The sequence below is a fragment of the Apus apus genome, chromosome Z (genome assembly GCF_020740795.1).
Source record: "Apus apus isolate bApuApu2 chromosome Z, bApuApu2.pri.cur, whole genome shotgun sequence".
NCBI classification, from domain to species: Eukaryota; Metazoa; Chordata; class Aves; order Apodiformes; family Apodidae; genus Apus; species Apus apus.
In genome coordinates, this window is record NC_067312.1 from 16,970,882 (window position 1) to 16,988,712 (window position 17,831).

The 17,831-nt window shown below is 37.9% G+C and overlaps 1 protein-coding gene across 1 annotated transcript in view; it reads left to right on the forward strand.

The window, feature by feature from the left end:
• The window catches only part of PARP8 (poly(ADP-ribose) polymerase family member 8), a 123,006-nt gene that overhangs the window by 98,822 nt on the left and 6,353 nt on the right, over window positions 1–17,831 (forward strand). Inside the window, exons 16-25 of the mRNA XM_051643034.1 lie at window positions 4,933–5,058; window positions 6,569–6,634; window positions 7,936–8,003; window positions 8,345–8,393; window positions 9,204–9,316; window positions 9,483–9,555; window positions 11,521–11,590; window positions 13,719–13,795; window positions 14,721–14,790; window positions 17,644–17,728. Coding sequence (XP_051498994.1) covers window positions 4,933–5,058; window positions 6,569–6,634; window positions 7,936–8,003; window positions 8,345–8,393; window positions 9,204–9,316; window positions 9,483–9,555; window positions 11,521–11,590; window positions 13,719–13,795; window positions 14,721–14,790; window positions 17,644–17,728 — 797 coding nt within the window. The remainder of the gene's footprint in view (window positions 1–4,932; window positions 5,059–6,568; window positions 6,635–7,935; window positions 8,004–8,344; window positions 8,394–9,203; window positions 9,317–9,482; window positions 9,556–11,520; window positions 11,591–13,718; window positions 13,796–14,720; window positions 14,791–17,643; window positions 17,729–17,831) is intronic.

Below are 17,831 nucleotides of genomic sequence, written 5' to 3' on the forward strand. Positions count from 1 at the left end.
AATTGTTACCTCTTGTCTTGTTGCAACAGATTGTATATAAAAATTTATGTACCTGTCTTTTTTTATAAGCCCCATTTAAGTATTGAAAGGCCACCATAAGGTCATGGAATCACAGAATTGTCAGAGATGGAACGGATCTCTAGAGATCTACTCCAACTCCCCTGTTAAAGCAGGATACCTGGAGCACATTACTCAGGACTGCATCCAGACAGGTCTTGAATATTTTCAGAGAAGAGGACTCCACAATCTCCCTGGCCAGCCTGTTCCAGCGCTCTGTCACCCTCACCATAAAGAAGTGTTTCCTCATATTTAAATGGAACTTCCTGTATTCCAGCTTGTGCCTGTTGCCCCTCATCCTGTCCCTGAGAACTACTGAAAATAGTCTGCCTCCATCCTCCCTTCAGCCACCCTTTAGATACTTGGAGGCATTGATAAGGTCTCCCCTCAGCCTTCTCTTCTCCAGGCTGAAGAGTCCCAGCTCTCTCAGCCTTTCCTCATAAGGGAGATGCTCCAATTCGCCATCATCTTTGTTGCCCTCTGCTGGACTCTCTCCAGTAGTTCCCTGTCTCTCTTGAGCTGGGGAGTCCAGAACTGGATGCAGTATTCCAGATGTGGCCTCACCAGGGCAGAGTAGAGGGAGAGAATGACCTCTCTCAACCTACTGACCACACTCTTCTTTATGCACCCCACAATTCCATTTGCCTTCTTGGTTGCAAGGGCACATTGCTGGCTCATGGATAATTTGCTGTCTACCAGGACTTCCAGATCCTTCTACTCAGAACTGCTTTCCAGCAGGTCCACCCCTAACCTATATTGGTGCATAAGGTTCTTCCTCTCCAGGTGCCATACCCTACATTTGTCCTTGTTGAACCTCATTAGGTTCTTCTCTGCCCAGCTTTCCAGCATGTCCGGGTCACGCTGAATTGCAGCACAGTCCTCTGGAGTGTCAGCCACCCCTCCCAGTTTGGTATCATCAGCAAACTTGCTGAACATACACTCTATCCCCTTGTCCAGGTCATCAATTAATATGTTGAACAAGGCCAGACCGAGTATTGACACCTGGGGGACACCAGTGGCTACAGGCTTCCAACTTGACCCTTTCCTGTTAATCACAAACCCCTGAGTTCTGTCACTCAGCCAGCTCCCAGTCCACCTCACTGTCCACTCATCTAGCCCACACTCCCTCAGTTTTCCATCATTGAAGGCCATGTCCCTGTCCTCCATGAGCCTTAGCATAACTTCTAGGAGGGTCTCTTCCATGATCTTCCCAGACACAGGTGCAAGACTGACAGGTTGGTAGTACCCAGAGTCGTCTTTTCTATCCTTTTTAAAAATGGGAGCAATGTTTCCCTTTTTTCCAGTCACAGCAGACTTCACCTGACTGACATGATTTTAAAATGTCATGGAGAGTGCCTTGGCAACTACATCAACCAATTCCCTCAGGACTCTGGTATGCATCTCATCAGGTCCCATAGACTTATGTGTGTTCACGTTCCTCAGGTGGTCACAAACCTGATCTTCCCTTACAGTGCAAGGGACTTAACTCCCCAGTCCCTGTGTTGCAGGGTCCAGAGGTGTGAGGAGGGAGGTTGACAGTGAAGACTGATCAAAGTTGTTGAGTCCCTCAGCCTTCTCCTCACCCATTGTTACCAATTTGCCAGTCTTGTTTATCAGAGGTTGTACACTCTCTTGGACCTTCCTTTTCTGGTTTACATACTTGCGGAAGCACTTATTATTCTTTGCATCCCTTTCCAAGTTCAGTTTCAGCACCTTGGCCTTCCTCACCCCATCCCTACGCAACTGGGCAGAATTCTTATACTCCTCCCAAGTCACCTGTCCCTGCTTCCACTGCCTATGCATTTCCTTCTTGCTCTTTAATTTCACCAGCAGAATGAGTTTGATTCATCCATCCTGATATTCTGCCTTCCTTTGCTGATTTCATACAGCTGCAGATCAATCCACTCTATGGAAAGTGTCCTTAAAGATCTGCCAGCCCTGTTCTGCTCTCTTGTCCCAGAGGGCAGTTTCATAGGGGGTTCTATTGACTAGCTCCTTGAACACCTGGAAGTTTGCTTTGTGAAAATTAGGGAAAATTAGGTACAAACTTACATGGTGTTTTACATATACATACTACATTAGGTACAAATAGCTCTCACTTTTTAAATACAGCTTACGAGAGGTGGTGGTCCTGGTTAGCACTCACTCTGTGTTTTATGAAGGTGTCATTGTTGCAGGCATATATGGAGCTTGCTCTATATCTCTTGAGCACCTATACATCTTCAGAGCTTTGCTGTAGAGTATTGAAGTGATTACAATCTTAACGGTGCTTAAAAGATTTAAATAAGATTTTGTGGATTGTCTCATTGGACCTAGTTACTAAGTTTTGCTAAGTTTCACTCTAGTGATAGCATTGCACCCAGCTCACTATATCTTATCTGGTGGAGCTCTCATTCCTGTTTGCGGAAAGCATGGGTTTGATTCATCTGAGCTATTTTTGACATTAGTTTAGGATAATGTGAATCATAGCGTAGACTATCAGCACAGTGGTGTTTTTCTCCATTGATTATAGAGTGTAGGCTGACTAGTAAGAGCTGGGTGTTGGCATTGTGTAACTATACATTTTGTCAGATGAATCTTCCAAAAAATTGTGTGTGTTGAAGGAACATAAATATAGTTTCCCATTAATAGAAATCACATCCTGGCTTTTTTCCTGCTGTGCTTTCACCTAGTTTCCTAAGGTATATACCCCTACTTTGTCACTCATTCTGATGGATCATCCTTAATAAGTGATTGTACTTTCTAAAACTTCCAAGCATGATCTCACCTTGCTTTATTTTAGTCACATTGTCAAAATGACTGAAAGTCAAATGCCTGAGTCCCTGTTGAGAGTCTCTGGGGAGAGAGAGGCACTGTCTGACAGACTGATGTCCTAAAAAGAAATTGTCACTGGCAAGTGTCATCTTGTACACCTTGAAAGTATTTTAATCCTTTCTTACATACTTGGGTACCTACTGTTAAAGAGTTCAGGCTCAACTATAAGGACACTTACTTGATGCACAGCACTTCTTATTACCAAGGAATGCATATGCAAGTTTGTATAATAATGTTTTTATTAGACTTACCTACTGATTTTAAGTTCCTGTGCATTCCATCAGCTCAAAATGGGGATCTCAGGGAAGATCAGGGGTTTAGTTAATCCTAGCCTCTGCACATTTCCACCCATGTCAGAGCAATATGCAGGTATCATGCTGAGAAACCATATAGAAGTCAACAATTTTAAAGGAGGGCTTTGGGATGGTATCCTAAGAAGAATGTTCAAATTTAAGACAAAGTCCTATTGTATAAATTGTAAAGCAACACCACTTTCAGTCACTGTATTAAGAGATCTGAGGATTAAAACAACTCTTCCCTGGTAGTGTTTTGCAACTGGAGGCTAAAAAGTCCTTTTGAGAAGAAGAGTGTATGAAATCAGTCTTGATTTCATGGTAATGCATTTACACAGCTGCAGGCCTGATTGATGCCTGAGCTGGCTGCATATGCAGACACCTTGTCTCCTTTGCAAATGCTAATGCGCATGCCCTGTTTTGGAACATTCATCACACTTACAGGTATTAAACTGAAAAGTAATCAGATCACCATGGAGGAAAAGGTAATTTTTGAAATAAATTCATTTTTCAATATATGTGAGATATTTAGGAATTGGAACTAGCAGAGTATTTTTAAACTGACTGAGAAAATTGTCCATTCATGCTGACGGAGCAGAGGAGGAGAATGGCAATGGTATGACTCACCTTAGTGCAGTTCGCTTTCCTTTTCATCATGATTCTTATTTTCATTCTGCTTCTCTTAAAGAACCATCTTTTTTTTTTCCTTCACATGATCTGATACAGTGGCAGATATATAAAAACTTCTAGAACTGCTTCTTCAACTGTGAGATGAGATCTTATCCACGTGGAGTTATGAGAGCAACCAGGCGTGCCCACTAAGTATGATTCATCTCAGCTTTTCCTTCATTTCATGGAAAAGTGTTTTCACACAGGAATGTTTTTAGGTCCAGAAAAAAAGCAGGGAAAGGAGCTAATCTGCAGCTACATTTTTATGTAGCAACTTGGAATTTCATTATGAGCTGTATTTAGGTTTCACCATTGCCAGAAACTGCATTCTCTCTGTTTTGTGATTACTGTATTCTGTTTTTAACCTTTGAATTACAAGCTTTGAAACAATTGCAGAGAAAACTGTTGCTAAGTTGTATATGTGCCCATATGCACATAGGAGAATACATGTTTGTGTACATATTGCACCCATGATCTTACAGTGGAATCTTGGAAATCATAGATATTTAAAGCCATGTTGTAATTTTGTACAACAGGATGGAAGAAAGAGGATCTCTCAGTGTGAGGTGTGCAAATGACTGCTAAATCACTGCACTGTTCTGGCTTTAGCAGAAGCAATGTTTACAAGTATTTCTATTATTACATTCTTCAAGAGAGCAGCAAGCAGCGGTTTAGATTCACCAACCCTTTCTTGTTCTTGAGCAGCATTTTTCACTGGCATTAAATGTACACAGATACACAGATCCAGCACAACTTCTTTTCTCTAGAGAATGAATGTTATCCAGAAATTAGCACATGTGCATAAGAGAAAGGACTGCAAGCAATATATTTCACATTACAGCACATTATACCAAATTTAGGACCATATACTGATCCTACTTATGCACCTGGAATCATGTACTGGGGCTGAACCCAGAGCCTCCTGAGATCAGTGCAAACGTTTCAGGCCTAGACTATATTCTATGAATAACCTAGTTTGGGTTATAGAGGTACCAATTAAATATGGTATTACTATAATGTGTAAAAAACCAAGCCAACATAAACTGGAAGAAAAAATATGAAAGTACATATATTGAATAAATTTTTTCTTTATACCTAGGTGGTTGATCTGTTAGTATCCATGTGTCGGTCTGCATTAGAGTCACCTAGGAAAGTCGTCATTTTTGAGCCATATCCTTCTGTAGTTGATCCTAATGATCCTCAGATGCTGGCCTTTAACCCTAGGGTGAGTAGTTACCTCTCATTTTGTCATAGCTTGGTTTTATTCATGCATGAGATTTCAAACCAAAACCTTCTGGAGAAGTGTCCTTTAGTATAAGATATAGAGATCCAGAAGATAGCACAAACATGTGATGATTTTCAGAACTTTGTAGCTCTTTTTATTGTCTCTGAGAAGATATTTGAGTATAAATGGTAAGTTGCATTCAGAGTTATGTTGAAGGCAAAAAATTATTTTAGGGTAAAAATTCTAGATGCGAAGTTTTATATTCTTAGTATCTTTTTGTTACTGTATACATTGGACACAAAGAGAACAATTGCCTTTGGGAGGTGTGGACAATGTAGACCAGAGGATTTCCAGTCCATCTTTTTATTCTTAAAGTGGTTTTTGCTATAATCTCATTTTCTCTTTGCAAACAAGTTATGTATTTAAATATAATTTTATCAACTGTTGACATAATAGTCAAGTTTTGTACAAGCATCAATTTTGAAGTAAAGAACTGTGTTGGCTTAGCTTGCTCTTCAGGCTGGAAATACTGCTTCTCAGTGAAGCCCTTGAGTCAGTGTTAACTATTGCATCTCACTTGAGCCATCCCCAAGGGGATAAAAGAGAATTTTTAATATCCTCCATCGGGATGCATTTCACTTTTTCTGAACAATGGCCAGTTAACAATGGTTCCTCCTCAGGAAGAAGTGAGTGTGTTTTGTAGAATGTGGGAAGAAAGATTTGCCAGTAGGTGTTTGGAAGAGGGCTGGCTGATGAGGGGACACCTAGTTTGGTGGCTGTACAAGGTGGAAGTTTAAAGAAGACGAGGGAATGTGAAAGAGGGTGACATCAGAAGAGGAATGGGAAGAGCCCCTGGGCTGGCAGGGCCCACACCACCACCTCCTTTTTCACAGTGTGGGCAAGGTGAAAGCCCTTGGGCAGAAGTTGGCAAGACTTGAAGATGAGAAACAATGAAGCTCCTGAAGGTGACGTGATGTGGAGCTGGTGAAGAAGCACGGACTGTTAAACTCATCCACTCAGAAAAGGTGGAACCATCCAGTAACAGTTCCCAAGTAGAAGGCAGGCAAGGATCAGGGGTAGGCAGAGGGATAATTGAAGGACCTCTGATGTTTTCTAGAACTGTTAGCAAAGTAAACACATCTGCTTGTTTAGAATATAATTTAAAATATATTTGGTTGCTGCATTATTTAACTTAATAGCATGTTGTCCAAATAACCGTGAGAACCTTGTGTTTAGTTACAAGTGTTTTACTTTTTTTATTGTGTTGAGAATCCAGTGAAATTGAAAGAAAAAACTGTCATGTTAATATTTGGGGGTAATTTTAATGGACTGCGAAGGAGAGAGTCTGTGTGAGATGGAAGAAAGCTATTGATTAGAAATGTTTTAAAGGACTGATTTGCAGAACATTCATTCTAGCTTTGATTTTGTATGCACTCAAAGAATTCTGGGTTTTGTATAGCCAAAGACTAATACTCTTTCAATCTATTTGCTTTTTTTTATGCTACATCAGAAGAAGAATTACGACCGAGTCATGAAAGCACTGGACAGTATCACTTCTATTAGAGAGATGACACAGGTAAGATTAAAAATCTTTACCTAACTTAATCACTATTTCTAGGATGTTTATATTTCTTGCCTGTGATTAGTGGGGAAGTATAATTTCTCTCTCTATGAACTGTAATAAAATACGTATTAAAAATAACAAAGAGTATAATGGCAGTCAAATAAAAGTGATGAAGTAGAACTCAGATCTTTTGAAGTTTAAATAAGAGATAATAACAGCAGAATGGGATATTGTAATGAGATAACCACCAACTACTGCACTTCTGGAAATATCAAAGCCAAACTAGGTCTTTTATTTCCAAAGCAAAAGAAGTTGATTTTGTCACAGTGTTCTGAATTATAGCTTTATTTCTATTATAGCAAAACACTTGATCAGCTATTTATGGTTGGGGACTTGGAAATCTGGGTCTTTTGGAATTACTGCTGTATGATTTCTCAGTATTCACAGTAGGATAGAATCTGATAGCCATACTTATGTTTATTATTACACTTCCTTTCTTAAACAGCCTAGCTGATTGTAATTGGTTATTGAAATTTCTCCCATGTACCTTGCTTTTCCAACTGCTGTACTAAAGTAACCTCATAACAGTTTAGAAATCTTACTTTACATGTATTTGTTAAGTACTTTGGGATTCTGGAATGAAGAATGAGGTGTATAGAGAGGAGTAAAATAAACTGAAAATTAAAATTCACATATTTTCATTACTTAATGTAATTTCATGTAAAAATTTTAAAAATTGGCTGGTTTTCTTAACTAGTATAATGTCTATTAAAAAGAAAAATGACACCGTTTTCCTTTTTTATGTTAAAATAATAATTGGACTGAAGAGTTTTAAAGGAAGGCTTTGGACCATGATTGAATTCAAGAAAGGTTTTCAAAGAGATTTTAAGCTAATACCATATTTTACTTTACCAGTTTATAGCATGAAACAGTTTTTTAAAATTGAGTGGAGTATTTGGGAGCATTTTGAGAGACTTGTTTTTGTGAAATTCCAGTCCAATTTCTTAATCCAAGAGCCAAACATAAATAGACATCTTCTGCTGTTCTCCCTGAGATCTCTAATGTTAGCTATCATATAGCCATTTTAATGCTAATTATGTGCTTAATATTTTACTCCAGGGAAAATAATTGCTATATTAATTCTTGTTGTCAAAACACATGTACAGCTGTACAATGCTCAATGTCAGTAAAACTGTGGTTTAAAAATGAGTCCCATGTATTTGTTTTAACATAGGAAATCATGGGCAATGTAACATGTAAAATTAACTTTATGATTTCAACTAGAAATAAAGAATGTATTTACTCTTTTCTAGGCACCTTACTTGGAAATAAAGAAGCAGATGGATAAACAAGACCCTCTTGCACATCCTCTTCTACAATGGTATAAAATTCATTCACATAAGATCATCATTTTTAATGTACCAAATTTAATGAATAATCACCAGTGTAATTCCTAAGAATTAATGTCAGGGTTGACATTTGCAACTGCAGATGGTTCTGGGATGTTTCTGGACCTCATCTGGGCCCTCTGGAAACACTGGAAAAACTCCAGCTTATTTGTACAGCCTCTGATCTCAGTTTCTAGTGAAGATGTGGTCTACTTCGATCTAATAGGTTCAAAGACCTGCAGTTGGGTGCTTTGTGGTGGCCTTGCATAACACATGTTACAGAAGAAGAGTTTTGCTTGGTTATTATTTATAATGCATCTGTCTTTTATTTTAGGGTTATTTCTAGTAATAGATCACATATTGTGAAGCTACCGGTGAACAGGGTAAGTGTCTGTGGGTTCTTTGTTATTACCTCATTTCTTGTTGCTCAAATTAGCATTTTAGGTGGAGTCTTCTGTCCAAACGTAGGTATCTACATTCAAACTAATCACATGGATTCCATTAATAGGCGAGGGAGAAAAATAGGTCATATCAGGTCATGACTCATAGAATCGTGTTGTGACTATCTAACACAGGTCAGAGGAATAATGCTCAGAAAAAGGCTATTTGAGGTGGGTAGTTCAAATAAAAGCATCTGCCTTGTAGTAATCTGAGATTGGTTGAGAATAACTTCACTGTTTTGTTACTGTATAGAATACTAGATACAGCAATTGTACAGAAAGCATTGCACATGAACACAATGTACCATGAGATTCATATGTAAGTACACCTTAAAAAGTATAGCTCTTCTAGAGAGATAGTGCTGAGATTAATTTCTGAGTATATGTGCCTCTGATCCTCTGATTAAGGGCATAGTAATCTGCAACCTTTCACATCTGAATCTCAATTCAAAGCCAGTCTTGATCAGAATAGCATGATGAAATTGTTCAATGTAATGACTTTACTAGAGCAACATTAGGCTGAAATGTGTTTCAGAAACTTCTATATGTTTCATAAACTGAAAGACATTTTTACTGTTTGATTTCAGGTAAAAACTATGGTAATGAGACCAATTTCATTGTAGTTCATGTAGTTATTTAGATGCAGTCATGTATTGTGTAAAACAGCATGGTATCTTAAGAACCACCATTATGGAAATACAATGCTTTGGGGCTAATCACTTCTTTTCACTTGTGCACTGTTGTATTTTGCAGCAACTAAAGTTTATGCACACTCCCCACCAGTTCCTGCTTCTCAGCAGTCCACCAGCCAAAGAATCAAATTTCCGAGCTGCTAAAAATCTCTACGGAAGTACCTTTGCGTTTCAGTAAGTTCATATAGTCATATTAATCAAAGGTTACCAAAAAGCCATGCTATTTTTTTGTTCTTTGTATTTGAGGTTTACAGCTGTGGTTGTATTGTTTTAAAGGATGACTGATTTCATTTTGCATTTTACACTGTGGTTTTTAATACTTGCTTGTTCATTTTTTCAGTGGTTCACACATTGAAAATTGGCATTCCATCCTGAGGAACGGCTTAGTTGTTGCTTCCAATACGAGGCTGCAGGTGAATAGTAAACTAAATAGAATTCAGCTAACCTGTGCATGCTTGATTACATACTAGCTTAGGCAAGTTTTCAGGGGGTGCAGATCTGGCAGTCATAGGGGTGGAAAAAAGGGATGATTTAAAATACCCTCTTTATTTCCTGTAAAAGGTACTTTTCTGATAAAATTATAATTAAATAATATGTCTACTAAAATTGCAAGAAAATGCCATTACTGGAATCAGTGCTTCAGTTTTACATTGCTGAGCAGCACCTCCAGGAGGTCTAGCTCAGTATTGCTTAAATGCAGTTTTGGGATTAAAATCTAGCGCTACGTAATGTCCATGCTGTAGGATCCAAGAGCATACAGGAACTGAGTTTACAGCATCATCTCTTCTACTCTTGTCTCCTTGGAAATGGAAATATGAGTGTACTGTCCAGGAAGGAGCTATTGCAAACTTCAGTTTATTTTCTCAGACTAAATCATCAGAAGACAACTATTGCAGAGCAAATTAGGCAGTACCAGAGGGACTGGTGAGCTGTAACTCAGAATATTTTAGCATCATGGTTTTGCCAGCTCTTTCTCAGAGCTGAGTCCATGATACTTTGGAGGAGAATCCCAAGATGCTGACTAGGAATTGAGGTACGGAAGACACTGAAAAAAAGGATGTGGAAATCTCGGCTATTCCTCTTAGTGGTTTGGATGTTTTTATTGGTATCTTTTGAAGATACTTCCCCAAGAAAGCAGAATTTACATATCAAAATTCACTAAATCATACCCCTTTGTTTACTCTTATTTTTTTGTTGAGGGTCGAGATACTGGGAATAGGAGGAAGCAGTAAAGCCCTATTTTATATAAGTAATGGGTTTTAGATCTTTCATATACCTAAGGCATATCTGAGCTCAGTCCATCATATTTACCCCAGTAGCAATCAGCCAGGAAAAAACATCTACTCACCAAGGATCCTGTGCAACACTGTAGGATCTGGAGGAGTGAAGGCATGTTTGCACATTCCTACTAGAGCTCTGGCACATTGTAGAGACAATGTAAATATCATTGGATAGGAGGAAATAAGTAAGGGTGAGCATGACTCCAAAGCCCAGTGGTCATAACATCTGTCCAGGTAGGAGATACTCTGGATTCTTACTTGTGCTCCAACAACTACTTGGTGTGTTTGCTTTAAAAACTTTACCACATAAAGGAGACAGTCCCTGGTAGGAAAGTGAAACCCATACTTCTCCCTTTACAGACAAGAAAAATTACTGCAGGGCTAATAAGAAGTGCTCATTTCTGTTGCCTAGCCCAGGCTTCATGACTTGGAACACTGATGTTGGTGAAGAACAGTCTTTGCTTCCCTCTGTTCTTTTCAGACATCTGGTAGCCTTATGGCTAAAGCGCAGCCCTGCAGTGATGGGTTATGCATGTCTGAACTGGCTCAAGCAGAAACTTGTTTGAACCCGTTTCTCTAGTACTCAGGCTGAACTAATGACTAGGTTTTTCTGTAGTGTATGACCAGTATCATCACCATCTTTTTCATTTTGTGCGTTAAAAAATAAAATAAGCTGTTGCTGCCATTGATTCACAGAAGCTGGCTTAGGCTGTGGCTCCTGTCCAGGTTCTGGTATGAGACGCATGCTGAGTTTGCTCAGACTTGTTAAGGCTGAGCTGCACTTGGCCATGTACAGAAGCATCCCCCTCAGGTATCCTGCATGATGATATTAGATTTAAAAACAGAAAATGCAATGTTATATATAAATCTGACGTAAAATTATATTTGGGCATTTGGACACGGTTTCCAGAATACACAGTATCTAAGCTGTATATTTGCAGCATGATTTTTTAAAGACTTCTTTGAATGCTATTTATTACCAGGCAATAAATTAGTGCAGTGGAGCAGATGCTTATCTACAGTACAACCTGTTCCTATCATTACTGTTTTGTCCAGATAGCAAAATTAATGTTAAACAATTACTTTGTTCTTTTTCAGCTCCATGGTGCAATGTTTGGAAGTGGAATCTACCTTAGTCCATTATCAAGCATATCATTTGGTTACTCAGGTGATATTTATAAGTCACTCTAAAGTAGGAGAAATATAGGGGGTATCTTAGTTGGCTGCTTTTCTTACCAGCTTCACTGTTTACAACACTGTATTAAATGTTATCTTTTTTTACTAAGATCTAATTTATTCAAAAAAGATAAAATCTAAATTCCCTTATCAAATACCTGTCCTCATTTTCCAAGGTGCTGAGTACCTTGAAACTCTGCTTGAGGTAACTGGTAGCAAATATGGAATGCTGTGTGCAATGGAGCTGGTCTCTTGATTATACAGTAGAAATCCAACTTTGTGCTTGTGATTTTTTGTATCTGCCAAGGTCTATCCAACATTATTTATAGATTTATTTTTACAACCTGATCTGACAAAGAAATATTAATCAATAGACATGCTCAACTGTGTATATTTTTCATTGTTCCCAAGTATTGCCATGTCAGCATTACATAGGAAGTACAGGACAGTATGTTTATTTTAGCATGAAAATGGGAGGGAACATAATTTGTCCCACTAGTAAATCCAAAGGTAAGTTGTGCAGAGTTTTCCATGTCAGAATTAAATAATAAATAAAAGCATAAGATAAACAAGATATAGCATTGTGCATATTAAGAAATATGAGAGATTTTAAAATTTGTTGACTTTTTTCTTTAGATATGTTGTATTTACCATTTCCTCACATGTGAAAGTGCTGGTATAATTGAATGTGTGTTTGTGTGCATGTAGGTAATTCTGAGAGTTTCAGTTATGCTTTCTGATTTTCAGTGTTTTTAGGTAATGTCACAATTCATTTTAAGAGCTCAGCGTTTTTTATTACTGTTTACTGGATCCTATTATCAATAGTTTCTAAATGCAATTCTAGCTTTTCAGAGTTTACACAAGCATGGAAGCATTTTAGGACTCACAAAATGCATAGGTTGCAGTACCATCATCTAACAAAATGCCCTTCTTTGTGAACAACACTGCTTTTTCAGCTTCAACATGTTTTTTCTTATCTATTTTTCTTGGTCCCTCATCCAGACTCCTCCAGAAAGGAGGCCTGTGTTCCTGTGAAGTATGTAGTACTTGATGCCAGTAAAAACCACAGAGGAGTCCTACATTCCCTGTTCCTTCAAAGAGTTAAAATTCCCTATAATTCAGTCTATGTTTGCAAGTTGCCAAGAAATATGGGATATAGAAAGACAAGGAAGTCTGCAGTAGCATACAGTACAGGAATTGTATATAGATCAACATGACAATGTCAAAAACATGCTAGTGACTAGTGATAGGATGAGAGGAAATGGGGTCAAGTTGCACCCAGGGAGGTTTAGATAGGGTATTAGGAAAAATTTCTTCACAAAAAGAGTGCTGAAGCATTGGAACAGGCTGCCCAGGGAGGTGGTGGAGGCACTGTCCCTGTAGGTGTTCAAAAAACAGGTAGACATGGCGCTTCAGAGATGGTTAGTGGTTACGGGGGTGTAGGGCTGACGGTTGGACTTGATGAGTCTTTTCCAACCTTAATGATTCCATGATTCTATGATTCTATAAAGGAGATCTAAGGCACAAATGTAGGTGTTTAGATTTCTGAGGTAGAATTTGGATGCAATGTGGCTGACAAATTAATACTCCTATGTGTAGATAAAATAATTAAACCAAGGCAGACTTTAAAACTTTAAATAAATTAACTACTCCTAAAATTAGTTTGACTTTTAGTAAGTCTAAATAAAGTTTTAAAGATTCTTAGAATATCTAATAATTTTTCTCTTGTTATTTTATTATCCTACCCACAGTAAATAAGACTATTAATTCAGCCTGACTAGGGCCAGTTATACTCAAGACATGCTGACATGCAGTCTTGTTATGCAACCAAGTAAAAGCATTCCTGAGCTGAATTAAGTGGCATTTAAGGTCACGTTTATCTGATTTTGGACCTACTTAATATTAACTTGACTTCCTTGAGGTCTTTGCAGTACATACAAATGTACCGGCAATTTGCAGGATTAAATTGAGATACACTATGACAAAGTTGACTAGATTTTGGAGTGCCATGCGAAGTACTATGATTCCCACTGTGATACTTGTTTTATTCTCTTTATTTAACTTTGATTATTTTCGGTATTTATGTGTCAGGATATCTTACATTATTTTATTATTCCTAGGGATGAACAAGAAGCAGCAGAAGGTGTCAGCTAAAGATGAACCAGCTTCAGGCAGTAAGGGCAGTAATACATCACAGGTACAGTACATCAGCTATCTCTGGAAGATTTATGGCTTTGTGCTTGGGAACTCAATAGCTGAAAAGGAGGTAATATTCCCTTTGTGAAGGCTAACAGGTTTGGTTTATTATATTGAACAAAATCAACAACTTCAGAGACTGTGAACATCACATACAGCCCAACTGCTTTTATTAACAATTTACAGAATATAGTGCCAGACTTGTGCCCTTCTTTTCCAAGCAGAAGAATTTAGGAAGAAAATGAAAATGAAATACAGATTGCATTATGACCCTTAGTAATCCCTTGCTTTCTGCGTTTTAGACTTGCAGAAGAATGATGCAAAAGGAACTAAGAGTGGTGGTTGCTGGAAAATTACCAGCAATCATTTATAACGAGTCAGTTTTTCATGGTTTTTACATATTAAACTATTACAATTCTGCTTTATCTAAAGCAAATTCATAGTATTTACATGTAGGGCTGAATTTTGAGAAATTGTACATCTGTCTCTGTAGTTTACACATAGAAACTACAGAATAACCTGGCTTTGGAGAGATATCCGTCTGTAATAGCAGAAGCCCTCAGAAATGAGACAGCCAGTAAAGTATCAGACTAGTGGCCAAAGAATAAGTGATCAAATTCACTGCTTTTTTATTCAGCTATGAATTTGTTGATCAGTAGCAGTCTGATATTTCTATTAATATTATTAATTCTGTAATAATTATGGATACAGGACTTTAAATCCCTCCTACTATAATTTGAACAAATAATATCAAAGTTTTTAGACATTTTATTACATTTAGAAATACAATAGAAATGTTTTTGAAAACCTGACTTTATCTTTGCTCATTAATAAACCACCGAAAATAGCAGCCCTCTCCTTTGTCACTTTTTCACTCAGTTTGTCTTGCTGCACTAATTAAGTTTTCTACTGTTTTTACATCTCAGTCACAGAAGAAAGGACAACAGTCACAATTTTTGCAAAGCCGTAACTTAAAATGCATAGCCTTATGTGAAGGTAAGCTGAAAGCTCTTTAAAAACTGTTTTAGTCTTGGACACAATGTTACTGGATGCAAATCAGTGAGACCTTTAGTCCTATTACTATTTTTTTTAGGTAAGAGACTGCTGGTAGGTGTGTATGAGTGCTTGTTTAATAGCTGACCTTTACATTTCAGTTCAGAACATTTCCCTCTTTGAAGAAAAGCTGTAGTAATCATATGCACACAGTGATTGATCATCTAATCTGTCTTTCAAATGTGATTCTATTCCTAAGCAATCAAGGTAACCCTAGTCATAGCCTTTCTTTGAAACACTGACTTCTTGCAAACTCTTGACAAATGCATTAAAGTGCTTATGAGTACAGTCATTCTTGAAATATTTGGCTATTCTTTTAATAAGTAATGAAGCCTCTGCAGATTTTGAGAACAAGTAATTAAGAAATTTGAATAAGAATTGTACCAGTAATTGGTAATTAGTCTCACTGGCCAAACAAAAAGAAATTAAACTAAACTCAGTTTGCCCTTTATTTGGAGCATTTATGTATTTCTAAAAGTAAAAATTAAGACGGTGGAAAAGGTGTTATTTCTAAATTGAAGCTTTAGGTATATATGCTGCATTTAAATATACATGTTTTGAGAACATGCAAGTGAAATATTTACTATGATTAAGGAAACATCAGTCAACATGAAAAAGCAATTTGATCTTGACAGAAAAATACGTAATTTTAGTTCTAAAACTTTAAGAAGATATTAAATTGGTCTAGAGTCTGCTAGAATTTACTTGGCCATTAATGCCTGACATTTCTAAATAAAAATTGCATCTTCACTATGACTTTTTCATCCATGTTGTTCTTTCCTCACACTTAGTATACTGATTACCAATTTTTAAAGATTGAATTTTAAATAATTGATAAAATATATTTTACATCACGCACGTTCACTTAACTTTTTTTCTGAAAAGAAGTGATCGGGGAGGTGCTTAATATAGAAGTTTAATAGAATTAATTACAAGAGATAAATATGTGTTAAAAATACCATTAATATAAGAAATTGTATTAAAATTGAATATGCATTTATTCATGGTAGTGTAAGAATAGAATAGAACAGAATAGACTATTTCAGCTGGATGGGACCTACAGCAATCACCTAGTCCAACTGCCTGACCACTTCAGGGCTGACCAAAGGTTAAAGCATGTTATTAAAGACTTTGTCCAAATGCCTCTTAAACACTGATAGGCTTGGGGCATCGACCACCTCTCTAGGAAGCCTATTCCAGTGTTTGACCACCCTCTTGGTAAATAAATGCTTCCTGATGTTCAGTTTAAACCTCCCTGACACAGCTTGGAACCATTCTCACATGTTCCCTCACTGGATATCAGAAGAGTTCAGCACTTCCCTCTCTATGTCCCCTCCTCAGAAAACTGCAGAGAGCAATGAGGTCACCTTTCAGCCTCCTTCTCTCCAAACTAGACAATCCCAGAGTCCTCAGCTGCTCCTCATAGGACATTGCTTCCAGCCATTTTACCAGCTTTAAGGTTGCTCTTCTCTTGACATGTTTAAGGACCTTCACATCCTTCCTGAGTTGTCAGGCCCAGATCTGCAGACAGTGCAAGTTGAGGCTGCACCAATGCTGAATGCAGTGGGGTAACCACCTCTTTTGACAGGCTGGTCAGGCTGTGTTTGGTGCACCCCAGGATGGGATTTGCCCTCTTGGCTGCCAGGGCAAACTGCTGCCTTGTACTGAGCCTGCTGCAGACCAGCACACCCAGATGACTTTCTACAGGGCTGCTCTCCAGCACCTCCTCTCCCACTTTTTGCTGCTGCCCAGCATTACTTTGTCCCAGGTGCAGAATCTGACTTTTCAAGTTGTTAAATTTAATCCTATTTATTACAGCCCAATGCTACAACCAATCTCACTTTCTCTGCAAGACCTCTTGTCCGTCAAGAGAGTCAACAGCAGCTCCCATTTTGGTATCATCAGCAAATTTGCTCACCGTGCATGTTCAACTCCTGCATCCAGATTGTTGATAAATATATTGAACAGAACTGGTGCAAGAATTGTTCTCTGAGGAACACTGCTGGTGGCCTGCTACCAGCCAGGTGTGGCCTCATTCATTACAACCCTCTGAGCTCTGCCCTTCAGCCCGTTCTTCACCCAACTCACCATGAACCCACTCGTTCCATAGTTAGTCAACTTCTCCAGGAGGATGCTGTTTGAAGTTAATTTATAAAAACTTTTTCAAATGCAGATTAATGATATAGCTTCTACCTAGCAGTAAAAAGGTGTATTTCCTGTGTTGTCCTTGTTCTGCTGGTAAACAACCCATAATCGAATACTTTGCTGTTTTCTAAACACTAAGCAAGTTTTGGCAAGCTTTGCAATCCCCTTGAGTCATAATTACTATGCTTAATTTTTTTAAATAGTTGGTAGTATGGCAAATCCCAAATTTGTCATATCTTATTTGCAGACATTGTCTTCTGTGTCTTATTTTTGGCTCAGCCATCATCAAACACAAATATCTCAGTTCCAAAGGCTGATTATGTTATTCAAATCCTCTTTTACAGCCCTATGGTCATTTTAAGTCAGTTTTTAATAAATGCATTTTTTCATTTTTCATTCCAGTTAACTACTGGCTCCCATACCTCAAACATCTGTGTTTTCTAAAAAATATAACATATTTCAGAAACAAGAATAAAGTTAATCTCCCTTTTTCTACTAGCATCCAACTCAGAATCTACACATCACAGACCTGCTGTGGAAAACTACACATTCCCAGAATGCTATTTAAAGTGTATAAAAAAATCAAATCTCTTAAAGCAACATATTTTAGGCATGCTTTTATCACTATGAAATATATTCTTTCCTTGGTAGTGATAACCTCATCCGATCTGCACAAACATGGGGAGATATGGGTAGTTCCCAATACAGACCACGTGTGTACAAGATTTTTCTTTGTGTGAGTATAAAACTTCTTTTAACATTCAATCTCTGCTCATCTTCGACCTTCTTCCCAATGCTCCCTCCAGTATTTGTAATTGAAGCAGATGAAAGATGTTTCT